The sequence below is a fragment of the Sorex fumeus genome, unplaced genomic scaffold, assembly GCF_029834395.1.
Source record: "Sorex fumeus unplaced genomic scaffold, SorFum_2.1 ptg000002l, whole genome shotgun sequence".
In the NCBI taxonomy this organism is placed as follows: Eukaryota; Metazoa; Chordata; class Mammalia; order Eulipotyphla; family Soricidae; genus Sorex; species Sorex fumeus.
The window spans coordinates 30,611,859-30,636,498 of record NW_026606059.1 but is presented as its reverse complement, the minus strand read 5'-3'; the positions used below and the strand labels follow the sequence as shown (position 1 = coordinate 30,636,498).

At 38.0% G+C, this 24,640-nt stretch overlaps 1 protein-coding gene across 2 annotated transcripts in view; it reads left to right on the top strand.

Moving 5' to 3' along the window:
• The window catches only part of CUNH8orf34 (chromosome unknown C8orf34 homolog), a 339,451-nt gene that overhangs the window by 42,201 nt on the left and 272,610 nt on the right, over positions 1–24,640 (top strand). For both annotated transcript variants that reach the window (XM_056108308.1, XM_056108259.1), the window contains exons 2-3: positions 16,554–16,701; positions 21,997–22,128. In XM_056108308.1, the coding sequence (XP_055964283.1) occupies positions 16,554–16,701; positions 21,997–22,128 (280 nt within the window). The remainder of the gene's footprint in view (positions 1–16,553; positions 16,702–21,996; positions 22,129–24,640) is intronic.

The following is a 24,640-nucleotide window of genomic DNA, read 5'->3' as shown; positions in this document are numbered from 1 at the left end:
TTTATGAAACATTATAATTTTTGCTATTTGAAAAATATTATGAAGGGAGCCATGGAGATGACTCAAGTGCTCTGTGGGTAGACCTCTTTCCTGGACTTCATTCACAGGCATTTGTCTTCACTTCAGAATTACCTCAAGTTCTTTTGGAGTCCAGCACCATTTCTGGGGAGTTTCTCATAGTGAAAGGGTGCTCTGACTTTGCTCCGTGGATAAATGTCCCTCCCAGTTGCCAAGAACTTCCTTAGAAGAGGAAGATGATATCCCAACAACCTAGCTGCTTGGAATGCAGTTTTTTAATGAATTACCTGGATGAATTCCACTCAGGCTGGTGTTTTGCTTTTGCTTGAATATACTCTTTGGTTTTCTTGGAAAGAAGGAAACTTATTAACTTGGCCTGCTGGCTCCCATGGTCTGATGTACATGCTTTTTCATGCTTCTGGAGTTTCTCAAACTCTATTATTCACTGATGGCATCCTTTGTTTGTTTATTTTTTCCCCATGCTATTGTGCCTTTATTGTTTGGTTTTATCTGAATTATTTATTTGTGTTTGTTTTTGGACCACACACACAGTGGTGCTCAGGGCTTTCTCATGGCTCTGTGCTTGGGGATCACTGTGCTCAGGGATTACTTGGGAATCACTTCTGACTCTGGGGCCCAGTTACCAAATAATTGAACCTGGGTCAGTATGTAAGGAAGCATCCTACCCGCTCTTCTACCATTCCTGCCCCCATGTCCTCATTCTTTAAATATAGTCTTTCTGTTATTGAAGCAGGACTCTGGACATGCAGGAGTCTGGACATGAGCCTGTTAAGGTTTATAAGATCATGTCACTAAATTGAGCAAGAAATCAACATGCATTGAATTTGTTTCACAAACATTACAGAACCTTGTGGCTTCCAATTTGGATGGTTGGCAGGCAGCATAGGGACTCTACAGTAAATGTTGAAGGACATTTTTGGTTAGTTTGTTTCTAGGTCAGCAGTGCTCAGGGCTTACTCCTGACTGTATTTAGGAATCAGTCCTGTAATAAGGGTGCTGGGATCAAATTCAGGCTAGTTGTGTGCAAGCATGTGCCCTACCCAGATATCTGGTCAAATAAAAATCTATAAGCATACATACCATATTTTGTCTGTAAAACAGTCTTTAAAACAGCTGGAAAGAAATGGATTTCACCAAATGATTATGAGTTCTTCTCAGTCACCTTGTGGGTCACCCGCTACAGTAAGCTGAGTCCAGCTTAGTAAGGCTTCGTTGAAACTGAAACGGGTTGCTTCTTCTTATTTGTTGAGGAATTTTATTCATAATCGTACAATGTCTGTTTTTATCAAAACATCTGTAACTTAACAAAACCTTATATGAAGTGGAGAGAGCACACTTTTCCTGGATGTGGTTGCCTCCAGCTGTCATATACACCTTTCACAAATATTTGCTTGGTTGCCATGTGCTGGGCATGAGGGGGTGTTTGCACTTGTTGAACTGGGAATAGCACCAGCAGGGCCAGGGCTTGTTCTTGACAATGTAAGACTGCACAAAGAATAAACACACAAGGTCAAAGCTCTCTACCACTGAGCTGCATCCTCAGCACCAATCTGGAACATTCCTACTGTCAATGTCAATTGCAAGCTCCCCATAGTTTGGTTTTCAAGCATCCTTTTCTCTGGCCATCTCTCCCTATAAATAAATAAAATAAAAAACTTCTAGTATCCCAATCCTAATTTCTCTTTGAGGCTACCTGTACATCCAATCCATTGTTTCCAATTTCCAGTGTCTGCTTTCTTTTTTGAGTCCTGACATTTTTTTTTTTTTGAGTGCAGCTTCTTTGCACTTTAAATTCTGGAGTGAGTCCGTGGCCATCCATTGCTATTGTTCCTTTACCTGTGCTGTACCTTTGTGTAGTCCTTCCTACTCAATGAATCCTAACATTGATATACAAAGCTCTGCCTCTTTTATGTCTATATCTGTGTAGCCGAACGTGGCTGGGAAGAAAACACTACCAGACTAAATTGTCTTGCTCTAAGTTTCTGGCAGGTGAGAATTCTGCCACTGAATTCTCTTTGTGGGGGCTGGAGCCATAGCACAGCAGGTAGGCCGTTTGCCTTGCATGCTGCCAACCCTGGTTCGATTCCTCCGTCCATCTCAGAGAGCCCGGCAAACTACTGAGAGTATTCCACTCACATGGCAGAGTCTGGCAAGCTCCACGTGGTGTATTCGATATGCCAAAAACAATAACAAAAAGTCTCACGATGGAGGGCCTGGAGCCATAGCACAGCGGGTAGGGCGCTTGCCTTGCATGCAGCCAACATGGCTGACTCGAATTCGATTTCCAGCATCCCATATAGTCCCCCGAGCACTGCCAGGAGTAATTCCTGAGTGCAGAGCCAGGAGTAACCCCTGAGTATCACCGGGTGTGACCCAAAAAGCAAAAAAAAAAAAAAAAGTCTCACAATGGAGACATTACTGCTGCCCGCTCCAGTAAATCGATGAACAACCAGAAGGCAGTGCTACAGTGCTACAGTGCTAAGTTTGTGACCCCAAATTTCAAGCAGCCAAGAAAATATTTCATTCCTAGTCAATCGTGGGTTTACATGACTGGGTCATTGTTTCACAGAAGTTTCCTGTTCCTCAAAGCTTCCAACATGTTTCCTTCATCCTTTGTTTTCTGTTGTTGCCCTTGTTTTCTACTTTACTGGAATAAACAATCTGAGGTAGAGACTCACAGACTAACACTACCAGCTGCAGAGTAGGGGACACTTCTGCTTCTTTCAGTATCTGCAGCCCACAGTGCTCATTGGTTCATGGTGGATGCTCAATAAATAGCTGTTGAGCCAATAAAGAGGATCTTCATTATTCTAGGGAAATCACTAAAATGTCAATGTGATCATTAGTCTGAACTCAGCGGATCTCACCTCTTTTGTTTCTTCACAGCTCCTTTTATCATGCCCAAAGTTTAACTCTTTTCCTTCCACCCTGAACGGTGTTTTGCTTATAGTCCTGTGACTGCTACCAACATCAAACCCAACCCAAAGGTAATTCATTCTTCATGCTCCTTTTACCCTCTCCTTCCTCAGGTCGTGTCTACTTTGCAGATTTATGTCAGGTCAGGACATCCTTTGACATGCTTGCTTAAATCACCACTTTGGTTCAATAGTTTCAGAACCGTCCTTCTGACTTCTTGACCTTTACAAAATTACCAGAGTACATCTTTAAAGGGTACATCAATGTCCCTCCCTTAACATGGTTAATTGATTTTCCACTCACTGCATTTAAAGTGATACTCAGACTCTGAGCCTTAGCCCACCATGTTCTGCAAAGTGTGGTAGCAGCCTCTCTCTTTCACATACTGCCACAAACCTATTGGCCTTTGACAGCTCTCTAGGATGTACCTAACACTTCCATGCCAGGACCCCATGGATCTACCAGTCTTTCTGTCCAGATTGCTACATTGTTAAGTATCTGGTGTTTTATCCTCAGGTCTCAGGTGAAATTTCGTTTTCTCAGAGAGCCTTTTGGGTTCACCCTGTATTAAATTTCACCACCTCATTTGTCTCTAACAGCATCTGCCTTTTTTCCCATAGATACTTTCTCATTGTTTCTTTTATTTATTGCTTTGTTCCTTTGTTGTCTTACTCTGTTACAGCATGTGAGCTCCCTAAACCTAGATCTGTGTCTGTTGCATTTATTCTGAGGTTAGTGACTCCTGAGAGGGAAAGGTGCTTTAGGGGGAACATTGTTGTTTATAAAGTCTAAAGCATATTCGTACAGAACATTAGCAGATTGGGAATGGTTTTCAGATAAGTTTTGAAAGCCATGAATAGGAGGTGTGATTTTGTTTTGCAGGTAATAATGCAACTACAACAGGTTTTGGGAAAGCTTTTGACATAATTTATTCATTTATTCCTTCTTTTACCAAATGTGCCAGAAACTGTTCTTTGATCCAAGGAAACAAAGATGTCTAAGACATGTTTTCTGACCTCAAGAATTTTTCAGTGAGCTGCACTGGTAAACACATGATCGAATGCAGTGGGAGTGTGTTCACAATTGTGTTCATAATGTTATGAAAACACTTATGTCTAACTCACTCTGCTTGGGGCTAATTAAAGCTTTTTAATTCCATGTGGTTCGTGTTTTGATGGTCACTTCTTTGAAGCTATATTTAGCTGATATCCATGATATCATTTGCTCACTGTTCCTTCTCCAGTTAAATATTTCTAGGAGTCATGACTTTTGGAAAGATGATAGCCTTTGTGACCACTCTCAACACAGTCCTTGGATGTAGGTAATGCAGGTGGGAGCTTTAGTCAATATGTCTGCTCCATCTCCTCTCTGGGAATTATTGCTGTCATCTTTTTGAGGGGGTACCATGGCTGTGCTCAAGGCTTACTTTTGGCTCTGTGTTCAGTGCTCATCCCTCATAGGATTCAGGAACCATGAACCTAGGAATTTTTATATTTAACATCTAAAGAATCAAAGTTTGTTTTTTGTCTACTGATGTAAGCCCCAAGTTGGTTGGCTGTGTGGCCTTCAACAGAAGAACAGTTGACTCAGAAGCTGATGGGACTTGCCAACATGTAGTGAAATTGTCCCAGGTCAGCTGCATGTAAGGCCAGTGCCCCACCCACTGTTCTATATCAACAGCCCCACATGATTATTTTTTTTTATGATGAGAACATTGAGACCAAACTTTCAGCACTTTTAAAATATATGAGTGTCAATGTAAACTGTCGTCATCCTGTTGCGCATTCCATCTCTAGATCTAATGTTCTTGTCTTTTGGGAGCTCCAAAAGGCAGCTGGGTTTTTACCAGGGACCACTCTTGGTGATTCTAGCCGGTTCAATGAAAAATGAAGTTCTCTGAGTGTTGTGCCGGCCTGACAGTGCTCCGTGACCTGGGTCTAGTCTAGCGGTGCTTTGGAGAGGCAGGTGTGCATTGTGAGAGAGTTAGAAGGGGCCCAGCATACGTTTATTTGTCTTTCCCTTGGAAAGGCAAACCTTCCGATTACCCTCATCCATATTTAACCTCCCAGCCCCCATCCATCTCAGCTAATCAATCTAAGAGGAATAAGTAAGCGAAAGGCACTTTATGATTTCAATTCTCATGTAGAAATATAAAACAGTCAAATTCTTTGTAGAGATCCAATTTGTGATTGCCAGAGCCATGCATTTAAAAAAATGTTAATACAAAATAGATTACTCAACTCTCTAGCTTGTGCTTTATATAGAGTGATCAGTGAGTACTCGACTCCATCTATACTCTTTGCCATGATATTAAGGAGGGTTGTTCTTCAACATATGCTATAGCAAATGGTATCTACAGCTGCCAACTCTGCTCAAAATGAAGTCTCCATTTGTGCTGTTATTTATGCAGGAAGTCTGGATTATATTCAAGAAGTCTTCTTCTATTTTATAATGCTATAGAATGAATTTAGCAATTATATGGTCTTGGGAAATTGCTTAAAGTATCTTTAATTATTTTCCTTATGGTAAAGGTAAAGGCCCTCCCGTTGATCGTCGATTTGCTCGAGCGGGCCCAGTAACGTCTCCACTGGAGACTTTGTTGTTACTGTGTCTGGCATATCGAATACTCTCGGTAGCTTGCCGGGCTCTCCGAGAGGGGCGGAGGAATCGAACTCGGGTCGGCCATGTTGGCCACTTGTAAGGTGAACGCCCTACCCGCTGTGCTATCGCTCCAGCCCTTTAAAAAAAAATTATTTTCCTTATTCTAAACAGTAACAACAAGTTTCACAATGGAGACGTTACGGGGGCCGCTCGAGAAAATCGATGAACAACGGGAGGACAGTGACAGTGATTCTAAAGAATTTAGCTATTTCTATGTGTCCCAATTATATGGTTTTGTGGGGGCAGAGGGGCATACCCTCTGGAATTCAGGGCTGAACAATGGAATGACAGTGTTACAGTGCTAAAATGAGCAAAATATATCTGTTTCATGGACTGTTGTGAGAATCAAACTATACCATCTACTGAACACTCATAACTTTGCCTTATAATGCTTTTTAAAAAAAAGTTCTCTTTAAAGAGGCTTGTTACGAGAAAATGATATTTTATAAAGTTTAGGACTCTAGTAGAACAAGATGTTAAAGCTTGTAAATCATCTTTATATATTGTCCCTTCAAACCACTGTTGAAAACTAATTAATTTATGGCACTATCTGTGTATATGGTTAACCCCATTGTTGGAAGCACTTTATCCCTCTCCCTGCTACATTTCTCACCACCATTTATCAATAGGTTATAAAATTTGCAAATTTATTTTTATTAATATCTTTACTGTTAGAATAGAAATTCTTTTCAATACTGATTTTATTAGTTTTATTCATTTCATATTTCAAGTATCTTGAACAGAGAGTTGTCTATAGTAGGTGCTCAATATTTATTGAATAAATAAAGGATAGTTAAAAATATTTTTCAATATATTTATACAGCCTGCTAATTTTTTGACATCCGATTTTAAAACAATCTATCTTTCTCCTTTTGAGCTCTTTAACTTTTACACTGTTAATTCCCCAGTACAGACTATCATGTGAAATAAGAGGGTAGAAGAGTTGAAGACCACAAGGAATTGTCTCATTTTTAAAATGAAAACTGTTCATAATTATTTGCAATGATTAAATATACTCATCATGTTTAGGTTTTTGAAAATTTTAACAAAGTACAAGGTGAGAACCTGAATGGGACTTTTTCTGGCATTTCTGTCTAATTAGAGACCAGACAGGACTCTGAGGATGAAGGATTCAAGTTGATGATAAGATAATCTTGTAACCCTCTCCAGCCTGGCAACATTCCTGTTCTTGAAGAATTCCTTTACATTATTATACTAGCAGGAACCTTGCCTCGCCCAAACCAGTCTGGAGATCTCCAAAGTGCCTTTAATGCCTTTACATTCATAGACTGTATGCTATATGGATCAGAAGAATCAGGCAAATGGAGACCTATGGTTCACATAAAATTTTAATTAGAATAATCATCTTTAATAAACTCAGGGAAATGCATTGAAACAAAAACAACAGGAAGATAATGCATGCACAATTAAAATAAATAAACACAGACCACATAGGAGAGCAAAACAAAGATTCTAAAGCCTAAGAAAAAATCATGGAACTGGAAAACTCTGAGAACTTCGGCAACAGAACTTTTCAGAAGGAAGAATCAACGAACTTGAAATCTGATTATTTTAAATGAGCCAAAGCAAGAAAAGGGAAAAAAATAATGAAAAGATAATGAAACTGTACCTCATGGTACAGTTAATGAAAAAATAATAAAACTGTACCTCCTGGTGTTTCACTAATAAAAATTTTAAAAAAATAATGAAAAGAGGTAAAGAGGCAGGAGAGATAGTACATGGGTTAAGGTGCTTGCCGAGTACATGACTGGACCTTTCCAATCCTCAGCTTTAGTCCCCTGAGCACTCTCAGGAGTGCCCCTGAGCACTGAGCCAGAATTCAGCCCCAAGTTTCAGTGGGTATGTCCCTTTGCCCCCACAAAACAAATAAAGAAATGATGGGACACCGAAGAGTAAACAGATATTCACGTCATGGAAGTCTCATAAAGAGAATGGGAGTAGAAGAGGGCCTATGTTAAGAAATAATTCCTGAAAAGTTTCCAAATCTTGGGGGAGATCTGACATTCATAAAGAGGAAGCTCATAGGACCCGATGCAAGATCACTCCAAGGACAACTATGCTGAGTCACATTATCATCATAATGTTAAACTTAATTATCAACGTTTTTCTTTTATCTAACCCATCAAAATGAATACTAAGTTTTCTATAATTTAACCTGAGAAGAGATTATTAGATTAAAGGAAGGATTATTATCAGACAAAATGTTATTTACTAGCTACTTTGATTACATTTATTTATTCTTTGACACTCCTTTTAAAAGCAGAGTGAATTATCCATGATTCAGTCTTAGCATTTAAAATGATTACATGTTAATTATTTTATTTCCTAATTTTTATTCTCTATTATAAAACAACTTGTTTTATTTCCCCTGTCTGGGTTTATTATCCACAGTGTGCAGCAAGGTTAATTAGATGCCCTTTCTTTTTCTTATTACACATGAGTGTCAAACATAATTTTATGTTAAATAATAGAAGGTACTAAGATTCTTCCATAACCACTTGTAAATTATTTTCTTTGCTTGTTTCTATATAACTGTGCCTGCACGTGACTATGAATGTTTGCATTGGAGGGTTATTGTTGCAGGACAAGTAACCTAAAGTAAGGGAAAATTTAACAAGCACATTTGTAAAACTGCCTCTGTATCAATTGGGTTGTGTATCTTGTATGCAATCCATCCAATGTATAGTGATTGATTCAATCTGTATCAAATGGTTAGCAGTTTTTCATATCATGTTCAACAAATACATATTTTTAATCATTGTTATTCACATTGTTTCCTTCTTTGTTGACCGACTCCAGAAATATCTTCTTTCTCAGTTCCTCCGGGAGAAAAACTGTGACTTCTGCTTTTTGATACTCCCAGTTGCCCACTGCTGCACTGGCACAGCTTTTGGGCTGATAGATAGAATGACTCTATTTGCATAACAAAGAGACTCTTACTCCTATGCCTTATCTTGAGTTAGTGGCTAAATTTATAATTAAAGGAAGACTTCTAGGAGCCCTTGCTATGCTGGGATTTGAACCTCATATCCTTGTTCTCCCTGTTCCTGTGAAAGAAATTGCCTCCATCCTGCCCCTCAGTGATGTTTTGCAGAGAGCTTTAGCTGATTTTACGGGAAATTTTCCTCCCACTATCCAGCAGGAAAAACTTGGGATTTTTTTCAGAAGAACTCCATTTGTCATTTCCTCCATCATTTGCTCCTCTTCATTCCTAATGCTCCCGTATACTACATTGATGGCTCTGCCTCAGCGAAAGGCAGGATTTCTGGACCCTCTCTAATTACATCAGTAAATATTAACTATATTTCTGCCCAGCAAGTGGAACTTGTCACTTTGGTTTATCTATGTTCCCAGGTGCCAGGGCCTGCTAATATAGTCTTGGACTCAGTTTACGTGGTTGGTCTTTCCCTGGTATCATGATGGCTTCTCTAAATGCCCCAAACCCTATAGTTCAACAATTGCTTCAGGAACTACACTCTCTTTTACAAAAGCGCTCTGAACCTGTTTTTATTGCTCATATCAGATCTCAGTCTGGTATTTCTGGACCTATGATTTGGGGAAATGAAGCTTCTGATCTCTTGGCGGTGCCAATTTTTACCTCTGCTGCAGCAGAGCACTAGGTCTTACACACAAAGGCCTGCTGCCTTCATAGGGCTAGAGCGATAGCATAGCGGTAGGGCGTTTGCCTTGCACGGCCGACCCTGCCGAGCTGGGTTCGATTCCTCCACCCCACTCGAAGAGCCCAGCAAGCTACTGAGAGTATCTAGCCCACTTGGCAAAGCCTGGCAAGCTCCCGTGACGTATTCAATATGCCAAACACAGTAACAACAAGTCTCACAATGGAGACGATACTGGGCCTGCTCGAGCAAATCGATGAACAATGGGAGGACAATGATACAGTGATACTAATGCAAGAAGCCAGGCATATGGTTTGTGCTTGATCTATCTGTGCTCCTTTATACTGCACCTCCCATGTGGCTAGAGCAAATCCCTGAGGCTAACCCCCGAGGCCTATGGACCAATGAATAATGGATATTACTCATATCACATTACTCATGTCACCTGCTTTCCCAAGGAAACCTTTTCTCCATGTAGCTATAGATACTTATTCTCACTTCCTTTGGCCATTTCCATGTTTTCTGAGAGAACCAAAGCAGTCTGCTCCTTTCTACTACAGTGTTTTTCTGTCATGGGCGTTCCCTCTGCTCTTAAAGCTGACAGTGGCCCAGCCTATACTAGTAAAGCTTTTTAAGCTTTCTGTAATGAATGGCAAATTTAAGACATTACTGGAATCCCTTACAACCCACAGGGACAAGGCATAGTTGAGCGTGCCCACAGAATCCTCAAAACATAGTTATTAAAAAACAAAAAAGGAGGTATGCCTACACAATGACTCTTGTTTTTGACATTCTTCTCTTTAAACTTTTAAAATTTACCTCAAGGAGAGCCCTATACAGCAGCTGAGAGGCACTTTGAGGAAGGTGCACAAGCTCAGGACACAATTAATTCTCCTATTTGGGTTAAAATTAATGAGGAGTGGGTAGCAGGAAAACTCCTTCTCAAGGACAAAAATCTCATCTAAGAAGATTATTCAAGGAGCCATTACTAATTACTAATCCTCAATGGCTGCGGGATTCCATTCAGGATGTATTGCTTTCTCCTCAGCTAGTAATCCACTTAAACAGTCATAGTCAATTTACTTCTTATAATATTTGTAGCAGTGTCATTTTGTATGAGCACAGTAAGAGATATATGAAGCTTAAAGTTTGGTTCTTTCTGGGGACATCTCACTATATATTCCAGACCACAATCCTTAGGCCAGGTTAGTCTTTCTAAACCCAACCGGGTCCTTATTCAGTTACCTCCTTTTTGGGTCATGACAGAGTTTGTCTGTGACTGTGTTCTTAACTTATAGTTAAGTATTATGGCACTTGGCCTGGCCTATTTCGATGCCAGGGTAGCTCACAGCATACCCTGAGTCCATCAGTCCCTCGTCGGGACCCTGCTCTTGGAGTGCTAGAAACTAAGGGCAACTGAGGCTTAAGTCAAGTAAATATGGATGCCTAGGAGTAAATATTATTTTGGAGTCAATTAACTCCCATGTTACATAGCATAGCATCAGTTGTTTTTCTGTGTTCATACAAAAAGGACATTGTTAAACAAACCATGTGAATGACATAAAGGAAAGAGAAAAGCAATATAAGGATTATTAGTGCCTTATGGAATTGGGTGTGTCTCAGTTGCACTGTTGTGTGAGTGGCTTGATAAACCTTAAGCTCCTTGTGGGAGCAGAAAGGACAATCCAGTATTATCCAACAGCCTTCCACTGTAATTTCAGGTCTCAGGGGACTTTTTTATTCATTTTGGGGTATGCCACACCTGGCTTATACCTGGCTCTGTGCTCAGGGATCACCTTAACTCTTCTATTCTCTCTCTCTTTCTCTCTCTCTCTCTGGCATGTTCTCATTTATTTTTCACAAACCAATCCCCATAACCTGCTGTTTTGTCCTGGGGTGATTGTGTGAAAGATTGGGATCTCAGATGCAAATATTTAATTAGATCTAATTAAAGATGGAAAATTAAAACATGCATATGTAGAATAAATTCAGTCATCTGATATTAATATCAGTTTTGAACTAAAATAATACTGCATAGATAATGTGCCATGTGTAATTAATACTTGATAGAATTTTAGGAGTTGCGTAAAATAATATGTCTGATTGACACCCCCTCCTTTAGTATGATGCCCCACATCTTTATTAGGCTACAATAAGAAAGTTCTGACATTTTAGAAGTCATTTTAATTTTGTTTCCTTCTTTCTCCTGAGGTTGTGGACCATAAGTAATATTTACCTCTTGTGGAAATGAAGTTAAAGTATCTTACTCACAAGTCTGGAGTGATAGCACAGTGGGTAGGGCATTTGCCTTGCATGCTGCTGATGGGTTCAGTTCCTCCATCCCTCTTGGAGAGCCCGACAAGCTACTGAGAGTATCCTGCCCACATGGCAGAGCCTGGCAAGCTCCCCATGGTGTATTCAATATTCCCAAAACAGAAACAACAAGTCTCACAGTGGAGACGTTACTGATGCCCGCAGGAGCAAATCGATGATCAATAGGAGGACAGTGCTACAGTGCTGCTCACAAGTCAGTAATAATTACATAGAGTGGCAAAATGTCTGAATGTGATTTAACCTTTGTTTGTTTATTTCTTCCATTCCCAGCAGTTCTCTGGTGGAATGCTACTTTCGGCTCTTTGCTGGGGATAACTTCTATTAGTGCTCAGGGAACTATGCATCACTGGGGATCAGGTCTCTTCTTTGGAGGGCAGGTGTGGTTTGGGCCATACTTGGTTATGCTTAGAGCTTATTCTTGCCTCTAAGTTCAGGAATTATTTCTAGTGGGGCTCAGGGGACCATATGAAATGTTGGGAATCGAACCTGGGTCAGCCATGTGCAAGGAACACATCTTACATGCTGTGGTATCACTCCAGCCCTTTGGGATCAAATCTGGGTTACTGCCATGCCATATGAACTCCAATCCTTTAAGTCATCTCCCCAACCCTAGGGCAGGAAATATTTTATTTTTGAAGGCACTCCCAAGCAGTGTTCAGGAGGGTCAGGAGAAAAGAGTGTGGTGCAGTTTGGTTCTGTGGTTTCAGAGATTTTGTGGACTCAGGGAATCTCTTGGGTATCATTTGGCTGGGGAATTAATTGAACTTGGGATTGGCCAGGAGCAAGTGCCTTAACTTCTGTACCATCTATCCAGCCCATAGGGCAAGATAATCTTACCTATAGTGAATTAAATCTTAGGAAATAAGCCACTGATGGGTAAATATACAACAGTATTATGAAAAATGTGCTTGCATGTAAACATATACACCAAAGAGGGTCCCTTCACACCACCAGGAGTGATCCCTGAACAGAGAGTCTGGAGTAAGTCCTGAGTGAATGTGGTCCCCAAACTAAATATAACAATGATAGTTATAATAATGACTCAATTAGTTAAGTGCCTTTACCTAGTAGTCTTACTGGTACTAGAGGATTTGATTAAACTAATACGCCACTGATTCATTGCCTGCATCTAATCAGCTTTATTCAGTCCTGCACTGTCCTCCCATTGTTCATCGATTTGCTCCAGCAGGCCCAGTAACGCCTCCATTGTGAGACTTGTTACTGTGTTTGGTATATTGAATACGTCATGGGTAGCTTGCCAGGCTTTGCCGTGCAGGGCGAGATACTCTTGATAGCTTGCTGGGTTCTCCGCTACGGGCAGAGGAATAGAACCTGGCTCGGCCAGGTCGACTACAAACACACTACTGCTGTGCTATTGTTTATTCAGTATCTTCCATTTTATTTTGTTTATATCTATGAAACTATTGATATAACTTTATTATGAATTAAATCCTCTGTTGCTGACAGTTGCTAATATATTTTTTTTTCAGCTTGAATATCCCAAATTTAATTAGCCCGTGACTGCAAACAAGATCACACTAAATTAATACTTATATTTATCTTGATCTTCCTATGCACACAACCATGACTCCATTCTTTTTTCCTTAATCTGTTAATCCTCCCCCCTCCCCTATCTCTCTTTCTGTTTCTCTGTGTCTCTTTCTTGGAGGGGTGGTGTCAATCTTTTCCTTTCTTTCTTTCTTCCTTTCTTTCTTTCTTTCTTTCTTTCTTTCTTTCTTTCTTTTAATTACAGAAGCTTATTTGTAAATTTAAGGGTTTAAATGTTTATGTTTGAAGAAAAGATTTCTGTAAAGTTTATTTAAAAATCAATGAAGCCCAGATGCTAGTGTATACGTGGACTGAGTGTGAGGAAGGACAATTTATCTTACAAATGCAATAATTGAAACTAGACTTTTGTCCCAACAAGCTACTGATATTCCTTACTGCAGAAATAACAATTCATTTTTGGTGTTGACTGAATTTGTTCTGTCTTTTATCTCATGTGTTTTATGGAATTTAAAAACTATAGTTATTAGACTGGTAATATTTAAAGAGATAACAGTGATGACTTATTTTTTTATAGTTATAAATGCTCAACTACAGACACTGATAGGGACACTTCAGTTTATTTTAAAATTATTTTTTCACTCCCCGTTTTATTTTATTTTAGTTTGTATATTTTTGGCCTTCCTGGTATTCCAAGTTGGCCCTGGGTACCATTCCCTGCCTGCAGTTCAGGCCATTTGGTCCAGTGTAGTTCAGTGAGAGGGTCGAGCATGTAGTGTTTCTTGACCCTACTAGGTGATGTGCTAGGAATGACCTGGGACACCCCTCCATGGCATGTGGGACCTCCAGTGGTACATCCAGTGTTTCTGGGGAACCACTTGGTAGCAACGAAGCAACCTGGAGTTGGCCAGATGCGAGGCATATGCCCAATCCTTACTATTTCCCATATCTTCAGTCTATTTAAAACTAAAATGAATAACTCGACACTTTCTATGTAATTTGAAAGTTTAAAAAAGAGTGCTTGAGCTCTTCAGAGGTTTCAGAATAGAAATTGCTGTGGCTTTGAAACCCTGTTACCTGACCTAATTTTGCTTTATCTAAGTGTCCAGGCCTTCTGAAACCAGAGGAATCTTGTTGGACCTTCTGTTTTACTCTCTGTTTTCTCATAGCTTTTGTGACGTGCACTTAATTTTAATAGAACACAATCCATCTCTTCTACAGAAGCAAAACTGAATGTTTTAAATTGCATTCCATTGATGTATGTATAATTAGAGCTCAAGCGAGTCCTGAATTACTTATCACAGTAAGCAGGAATGACCTCTTTACATGTGGCTATTATAACTGACATTTTAATAGAATAATAGAAATAAAGAAGACCTGTGTCACTTAGTTGTTTGCTTTATCTGTTTTGCAGAGTATGATTGAGTGTTATGTTTGTTAAATATTTTGCTTAAAATATATTCATAAATGAAAAACATTACTCTTTACAGTACCAATTCTATTCAATACTCAAGTTTTAGAGATAGCTTGAATTATTTTATCTACCTCTCTGAGATCAACTTGTAATCCTTTCATCTACAAAATAGCCACTACTCAAATAAATTCCTATGTTTCTAGAATGCTATAAATACCAGCACATGTCTCTGAGATTTCATCACTATTTACTTATATAGGAGGTTAGAAGATTATAGTTTTGCTCAGATGAGGTATCTACAAATATTTTCTTGTTTTACTGATATGATACAGGACTCTAATTACTAATATTTATCTCTGGTCAATATATCAGGCATTAATCTATTCATTCAGTAGATATTTAACACCAACTATGAACTAGGTCAAGTTCTAGATCAAAGGGAGACAGTAGAAGTCAAAACAGACCAAATCTTGTTTTTAATGCTGTAGTAGCATAGAGAGATGCGCAAGTACCAAGCTACATGATCCTGGGGAGTGCTAAATGCTGGGGAGAAAAATGATAGAGAATTATGAAGACTGGTTAGGAGAAGCCACTGTAGGAACCTGTGGTTGGAGAGGAATGATAATAGGCTATCATCTGAATATCTGAAAGATTATCCAAGATCAGGAAACAGACCACCAACAGAAAAGACAACAAAGGACATATTTCCAGTATTCCTTCAGTTTTGACTCCTGGTCTCATTTTGTATTCCTCACAGCCACTGCCTCTTACTGATTCTGAACTTAAAATGACAATTGGCAGGCGAGGATTCTGGGCTAGAAACAAGATGAAACATGACTGATACGAATGTAAAATGGGTAACTGGGTTCACAAACCCAGTTTCACAGCCAAAAATGACATCTACGTGGTTTGACAGCTGTTCATGTGAGAACAATCTGGAGATACTAATGGACCACAAATTGAAGTTTGATTTTTTGCTGCTCCTGACTGAAAAAGAAAACAATGTGTAGATGTTACCCCAAGGCTGATTTCTTACCAATTTAAGGGACTTTTGACCTATTCTGAAATGGAATAACTTGCATTTGCTTGTAGAAAACTTGCTATTGCTTAACCCGTTTAAAAAATGGTGGAAAAGAAAATGAATGAATATTCATCAGGGCTTTCAAAAAAAGGAAGTTCTGCATTTGGGCACAAATTTAAAATTTTTTTTGGTTTTGTGACTCTATTACTTGTTATGTTTTTTTTTTATTCCAACAATCCTTTCTTCACTTCTTTATATTTATATATGATTAAGAAGTACAGTTGACATTAGTATAATAGGTATATGATAAGGTTTATAATTTATTTATTTTTAAAATAAAGTAAAATTTATTTTTTTAAATTTTTAAATTTTTTAAAAAATTTTTATTAGTGAAACACAATGAGGTACAGATGTAGACTTACAAATTTTTGTGCTTGGATTTCAATTATATAATGATCAAATACCCATCCCTCCATCAGTGCCCATTTTCCACCACCACGGGTCCTAGTATCCCTCCACCCCCCATTCCCCCCTTCCTATCCTGCCCCTGTGGCAGGGCATTCCCTTTTGTTCTTTCCTTTTGGGTGTTGTGGTTTGCAAAAGACACATTGAGTGGCAATAATCATGTTTGGTCTATAGACTACTTTCAGCATGCTTTTCCCATCCTTTATAAATTATTTAGCATCGATCTCTGAAGTTAAAATTGTAAAACTGTCTATTTTCAAAATAATGTGGATGAAATTTCAAGAATGGCCAATTACATATAACACACACACATATATATATATATTTCTTGACCTTGCCATGCATTTGCTGTCTAACATAAACAATTTACTGCTTTGTGCTTTGAATTTATTTCATTGCATTGAATTTATATTTGCATAAAATATTGTCAATGAGGTTAAATTTTTTCATATATATTTGTATTTAAAAAAAGAGAAAGCAATTAGAAAATACTTAGCAATAGTGCTATATGTGTTCATTTTATAATTGAATATGATTTTATTCTCTCTTCTGTCCTCAGGAATTAATGACCAAGTTAATTACTGAGACACCTGACCAGCCAATTCCGTTTCTCATTGACCATCTTCAGTCGAAACAAGGAAACCGGGGACAACTTCAAAGAACTTTATCTGGATCTGCAGCTCTCTGGGCAGAAAGTGAAAGCTCTGGTAAATAAAAAAATATAGTTAACATTTTATTGTGATGAAAGGCTTTTATGATTAAATATGTGTATGATTCTCTAAAATAAGTCTAAATGGTTACTGGAATGTCATGCATTATTCATTGTTATTTTTCATTATAGTCTAGTATTAGTTAAAATTCTTGAATTTGAATATTTTATATACTCAAAATATGGAACTCTTTGTATAAAAGCTGAATAGAAATAAGATTCAGACTTGAAGAAAAATTAGTGCTATAATGATTAACAAGTGAGACATTAAACTAAGAGGCTTCTGCACATCCAAAGAAACAGTGACCAAGATAAAAAGATAGCCCATGGAATAGATACACACAGCACTGGTAGAACTTTACAAAAAAAAGTTTATCCAATTCCATAAAAAAATGAGGGGAAGAACTGACCAGAAACATTCTCATAGAAGAAATTTGAATGACCAAAAGGCATATGAAAAATGCTCTACATCCCATCAGGGAGGTGCAAATCAAAACAACAGTGATTTCTTATCTCACACCAGAGAGACTGGCACACATCCAGATGAACAAGAAAAATCAGTGCTGGTACAGATGTGAGGAGAAAGGAACCCTTATTCATTACCCATGGGAATACTGACTGTTCCAGCCTTTTTGGACAACAATATGGACATTCCTCAAAACACTAGAAATTAAGATGCCATTTGACTCAGAAATACCACTTCTGGGAATATACCTTGAGGGTTCAAAAACACACAGCAGAAGCACCACTGCAATTCTGTGTTTATTGCAGCATTATTCACCACAGCCAGAATCTGAAAACAACCTGAGTGCCCAAGAACAGATGACTGGGTAAAGAAACTGTGGTACATCTTCACAATGGAATAATACATAGCTCTTAGGAAAAATGAGGTCATGAAATTTGCCTATAAATAGATGAACTTGGAGAGTAACACGCTGAGTGAAATGAGTCAGAAGGAGAGGGACAGATATAGAATCACTGCATTCGTTTGTGAGATATAAAATATGCATATATAGTATAAAAATAATATCCAAACCTAGGGAAAATGAGTCAGGAGGACTGGTCATTGGTTGGAAATTACAACAAGGATGTGAGGGTTGGAGGTAGTTAAGATAGAGGAAGGTCCATTATGACAATATTAGTTGGAAATGGTCACTCTGGACAAGAACTGAGTGTTGAAAGTAGGTAAAGGAATATACATGATAACCTTTCAGTGTCTGTACTGCAACCATAATGCCTAAAATGAGAGAGAGAAAGATAAAAAGAAATAGAGAAGAGAGGTGCCTGCCATAGAGGCAGACTGGGGTGGGGGTTGGTTTTGTGGGGGTGGGAGGGAATCTGGGGACACTGGTGCTGGGAAATAACACTGGTGGAGGCATGGGTGTTGGAACTGAAACCCCAATCATGAATAGCTTTGTAATGCTCTGTCTCATGGTGATTCAATAAAATAAAAAATTAATACTAAAAGAAAAAATCAGTGCTATGAATTTAAGCTATTCTAAATTTTCTTTTCTTTTTATGAGAACTTGAGTTAAGTGCTAATAGTTTATTTGCGTAGATGGGCAACTTTCTTGTTGCCCAGGCTGATGATTCTTTTTCTATTTCACTCAGCTCTAGTTTTATCTGCAGCAGTAAATTTATTTTCATTTATTGTTATTTAAAACATTATTTAATCACTGAGAAGTTAAAAAGTTATTCATGATTTGGCTTCAGGCATATAATGTTTGAACACCAATCTCTTCACCTGATTAGAAACAGACTTATGGGTGGGAGGGAAATGGGGGCGGAGGGAATTGGATATATAAATGTGTATATATATACATATATACGTATATATGTACATATGGGCTGGAGCGATAGCATAGCGGTAGGGCGTTTGCCTTGTACGCAGCCAACATGGCCTACTCGAGTTCGATTCCTCCGCCCCTCTCAGAGAGCCCGGCAAGCTACCGAGAGTATCTTGCCCACATGGCAGAGCCTGGCAAGCTACCCGTGACGTACTCGATATGCCAAACACAGTAACAACAAGTCTCATGATGGAGACGTTACTGGGCCTGCTCGAGCAAATCGATGAACAACGGGAGGGCCGTGACCATGACCATGTACATAAAGGGCTGGAGCAATAGCACGGCAGGTAGGGCGTTTGCTTTGCAAGCGTCCAACAAGGCCGACCCGAGTTCGATTCCTCCGCCCCTCTTGGAGAGCCTGGCAAGCTACCGAGAGTATCTCGCCCGCATGGCAGAGCCCGGCAAGCTACCCGTGACGTATTCGATATGCCAAACACAGTAAAAGCAAGTCTCATGATGGAGACATTACTGGGCCCACTCGAGCAAATTGATGAACAACCGGAGGACAGTGATGTGTATATATATATATATATATATATATATATATATACATGTATATACACGTATATATACATATATATATATAGAGAGAGAGAGAGAGAGAACTGTCCTCCCGTTGTTCGTCAATTTGCTTGAGTGGGCACCAGTAACGTCTCCATTGTGAGACTTGTTGTTACTGTTTTTGGCATATTGAATATGCTATGCTTGCCAGGTTCTGCCGTGTGGGTGGGATACTCTCGGTAGCTTGCTAGGCTCTCTGAGAGAGATGGAGGAATCGAACCCGGGTCAGCTGCATGCAAGGCAAATGCCCTACCCGCTGGGCTATCGCTCCATGTGCATACAAATGGGTGAAATCAAATGAGTGTATTATTCATATGTATGTGTATATGTGTATGTTTTGCATGTGAGTTACAATGCTGTTGCTAATAGGATACCTTCCTTTTAACATCACCTCCTCCTATTTGAATGCTTCCCTCCACCATAGGTGTTTTCCCTTCCCCTTTTTCTCATCCCAGAATCCCTTCCAGTGGTATTCAGTTTTCATATTCTTTCTTTCCACTGTCTTTGGATATTCATTATTCCACCATTGTATTTCTTTGTATCCTACACATGAGAGAGATCATTCTGTATTGGCTTCTCTCCTTCTGGCTAACTTCACTCATTATGATATTGCCAGGTCCCTCTATTTAGCAGCAAATTGCATGACTTTATCTTTTCTTGTGGCCAGGTAGTATTCCATCATGTATGAGTACCATCATTTATTTATTTAGTCATCTATTCTTGGACACTTGGGTTGTTTTCAGATTTTGGCTATTGTGAATAGTACTGTAAGGAACATAGGGGTGCAAATGTCTTTTCTACATTTTGTTTTTTGACCTTTGAGGTCTATTTCAAGAAAGGGAGTTGTTGGGTCAAATGGAAGCTCAATTCCTAGGGTATTTTTTTTTGGGGGGGGGGAATGTTCATGTTGTTTTCCAGAAAGGCTACATCAGTCAGCATTCCTATCAGCAGTGAATGAGAGTCCCTTTCTCCCTACATCCATACCAGCACTGATTGCTCTTGTTCTTTATGATGTGTACCCACATATGCGATGTGGGATGATATCTCATTGTTGTTTTGATTTGCGTGTCTCTGATGATTGAAGATACAGAGCATTTTTTATGTGCCTTTTAGCCATTTGTATTTCTTCTTTGAGTAAGTTTCTGTTCATCTCTTTTTCCCATTTTTTGGATATGGTTGGATTTTTTTCTTTTAAATTTTTACCGTGCAGTCATAAATAATTTAAATCTAGGAAGATTAATTTACTAGCACTTAAGGACCCAGTCCGCAATACCAATTTTGTAAGTATTGGTGAGATAACTGGATAGTTTTCTATCTTTGCTTTCAAAGTATAAGGACATTAGTGATTCTTGGGCACTTTGGTGGTCGTGTGGTATGGTAAGTATGTAAATCAAAACAATAAACATTACTAATTGTAAACAGATGGTCTAAATTAAATAAAAATAATGAGATTTCTGATAACTTTTTAACTTTATACATTGATCTGCCGAGTCACTTTCAAGCTCAGTTTCCTCCTTGCCTTTACTTGAATGGATAATTCCTATGGAATTAATTGCTTTAATTCCATAGGAATTTAAAGGTATTTCTTATATATTTTGGCGGTGAGAGCCTCACTTCTTTCCTCCTGTTCATGTTTTTTGTGAGTCTATGAATACCTATGTTTTTTTTTTAGTTGTATTTTCTCAGATTAATGCCATCCTGAGACTATATTTCAAGACTGCTCCAAAATGGTAGGGGTTTATTTGATGAAGGAATATAGAATATGGCCTTTTGACATAGAAAAGAGGGAATTCTGCTTTTCTTTGTTTTTTGGATTTAGATAAAAATAGGGTAGTCTTTAAGGCATAGTCTCTGGTTTATAGGTTTAAAGGTGGTGCATTATGTGAAGTTAGTACAGATGAACACCTAGAAACACACTGAAACTCATTTCAGTCCAAATCTGTAAATTATAATATTGTACATATAGTAGTATATTAAATATTACAGCTTTAATTATCACAATGTTGTATCTCACTGTTTACATGAGTCAAAAATCTGTGTACCATTTAGCTAGATTATCTTGCAAGGTTACAGATTAAAAGATTGTCTGGGCTGATTGCTCATCTGAATGTTTGAATGAGGAACAATATGCTTCCAAGATAATTTAGGCTATAGGCAGAGTCAATTTTCTGGTGGTTGTATCACTAAGGTACATATTTACTTGCTAGATATCACCCTGAAACTGCTCTCAGCAATTCAACATAGAGTTCAATACCACCTGACTCTCTAACACCAAAGGTACTTCTCTAGCATCAGGAAGAAAATGTCACACTCAAGTCTGCTAAGATGGAGTCTTATATAATATAATCATAATATTGACAAACCCAGAACTTTGCTATAATCTCTTGATTTGAAGCAAATCATAGGTTTGTTCTGCGTACAACTGGAGGGGATTTTAAAAGGTATACTATCAGCAGAATAAGATCATGGGGTTCGGATTCTGACTAGCATAAACACATAATGACCTTTGATTGGAGAGTAAAACAGGGAGGAGAATGTTAGAACTCCTTATTCCTGGTTTTGGGCACAGGCATCAATCCTGTCAGGGCTTTGGGTACCATGTGTGATATGGGCATGGCAAGTACACTACTCAGTGTACTCTTGCTCCAGCCCCTAATTTTATAGTTTGATGTGATCCTAATCATGAATTAGTGATTTCTATCAAATTCAAAACAAAAATTTATAAAGAAAATAAGCAAGGCATACTTTTGGATATTTGAATTATTTTTGGTAAAAAGTGATATACAAGTTTTTCTGAAATTGTCTAATGACTTCATGTATTTAGTTTTTGCTCAGTCTTAAAATCATATATAATTATATATATCCATATTTATTTGTCTTAACAGAACATAAAGGAACAAGAAGGGACTTCAGAAACTATGAAAAGCCATGGCAATTAAATGCAAAGAAGCCTAAAAAATCAAAAAGTGATCTTGCTGTGTCTAATATTTCTCCACCATCACCAGAATCCAAATCATGTAAGGAAGTTTGTCATTCAAATGTCAATGTGTGTATGTAAGTCTATATTACTAGCAAAATAAAGGTAAGAATTGATGCTAACATTTCTATTTAATTGCCTGTTAATCCCAATGAATTTTTATTTTAGTTCAGCTTACTTTTTAGTACGTATTCTGAATATGTGCAAATGATTTAGATTTTCTTCAAGTATATTTTTAGATTGTAAAATTGCTGAAGCAATCCCTGCCTTTCATGTTGGGTTGTAGTATCATATCACATTGAAAGAAATCTAATCCTACACTTAATCACTGTCACTAGTACTGTCCTCCCGTTGTTCATCGATTTGCTTGAGCGGGCCCAGTAATATTGTGAGACTTGGTACTGTGTTTGGCGTGATGAATACATCATGGGGAGCTTGCCAGGCTCTACTGCTACACTTAATAAAGTATATAAATGGTAATTAAATATTTTAGAGAGGAAGCAAGGGAACTTTCTCCTTTAAGGATTAAACAAAATTAAAAACAATCCTTCATTCATAATGTTTCTGTAATCCTACTCATTATTACTAAAGATATCTCTTAATTTTTCTTAATTTCTTTCTTAATTGTGAGCAATATCCCTTCTCTTTTAATACCTCTTCACCTTTCCCAGTGTATTATAGTAACTGGTATAATATGCATAAAGGTAATATATGTGACAGTATGTAACTCAATGAGTTTTTAATTGGAAACATAAAAGTATTAAATTGTTTTTGAAATTTTATAATATTTGAACATATACAGTGACATTAAAGATGTATATAAACAGTGGTAAAATAGTACAAAAGGCATAAGGGCAGTAGAGAAGTGAAATGTAATTGCAAATGAATAAAAAATAATCCATTCTCCCAAACAAAATTAAGAAATGAAAAGCAGAGAAACAAAGGATAAATTAGAAAAGTAGCCATCAAACACCAAGATGGCAGGCTTACATGCAAACATGTTGAAAATTACTATAATGGTAAAAGACTAAATATTTTTTTTTGAAGAAGAACCCTTGACTTTATTATCTTTTTTCTTTATTTATTTTTTATTTTTATTTTTATTTTTTTGCATTTTGATTCACACCCAGCGATGCTCAGGGGATATTCCTGCCTCTGCACTCAGGAATTACTCCTGGAGGTGCTTGGGGGACCATATGGGATGCCAGGGATTGAACCCAGGTCGGCCACGTGCAAGGCAAACATCCTACCTGTTGTGCTATCACTCCGGCCCAAGACTAAATATTTTAAACACAGTGCAAAGATTTTCAGACTGGATTAAAATTTATAATTGTTTATAAGAAATATATATTAAATAACAAGACACAATCAGTTTATTTTATTTTAGTTTTTGACACAGTTTAAAATACTGAAAATAAAGAAATCTATATGGTGATAGCAATATCAGACAAGTAAAATTCACAATTAAGGGCATTCCTAGAGATAAAGACTGATAGCAAAGTTAACAAATGTATTTTAAACTGAAAAGCTGTTCCATAGAAAAAGAAAAGATAAATAAAATGAAAACATAAACTACTGAATGAGAGAGATTATTATACACATGTACCCAATAGAGAGGCTACTGCCCAAGGTGTAAAAAATGCATGCAATTTAACACAGAGCAAAAAAAAAAAAACTCAGCTGAAAAACAAGAAGAATTGTTAAATAAACCCTTCGCTATAGAGGATATACAGATGTCTGATCAGCATATAAAACTGTTCATCATAACTGAAATGTAAGTTAAGAACATCTCAGAGAGATACCAACTCACACCTGTAAGAATAGATTATACCAGAAGCATCAATACCAGCAAATATTGGAGGGGCATGGAGAAAGTAGATCCTTGAGTACTGTTAGTGGTTTATCAGTTGCTGGGCCATTTTAGATAATACTATAGCACAGCGGGTAGGGCGTCTGCCTTGCACGCAGCCAACATGGCTGACCCGAGTTCGATTCCTCCGCCCCTCTCGGAGAGCCCGGCAAGCTACCGAGAGTATTCGATATGCCAGACACAGTAACAACAAAGTCTCCAATGGAGATGTTACTGGGCCCGCTCGAGCAAATCGATGATCAACGGGAGGGCCTTTTCTTAAGAAGCTCAAGATAGAGCTAGCAAATAAGTCAGCAGTCCCTTCTGGGCATTTTTTCAAAGAATATGAAAATACTAATATTCAAAGTTTATCCACTCCAGTGTCTTTTTACTATTTAATATAATTAAAATTTGAAAGTAACCTGATTTCCAACTGATAACTCTATAAATATGTAATATAGTCATACAATGGAATACTACTTTTCACTTATTAAAAAATAAAAATGTGGGATTCCAGCTGTTATAATGAGCTCAAAAGAATTATGCAGAGTGACAAACCAGAATAAAAGGAAATACTGGGTAATTTCTCTTATGTGTGCTTTGTAAGGATATGAAATTGAATAGTCAAAAATCAAAGCTCCGTTTGTGCATGGCTAATAAAATTAAGGTTATGTAATACACTGCTAATACAATTGACACACAG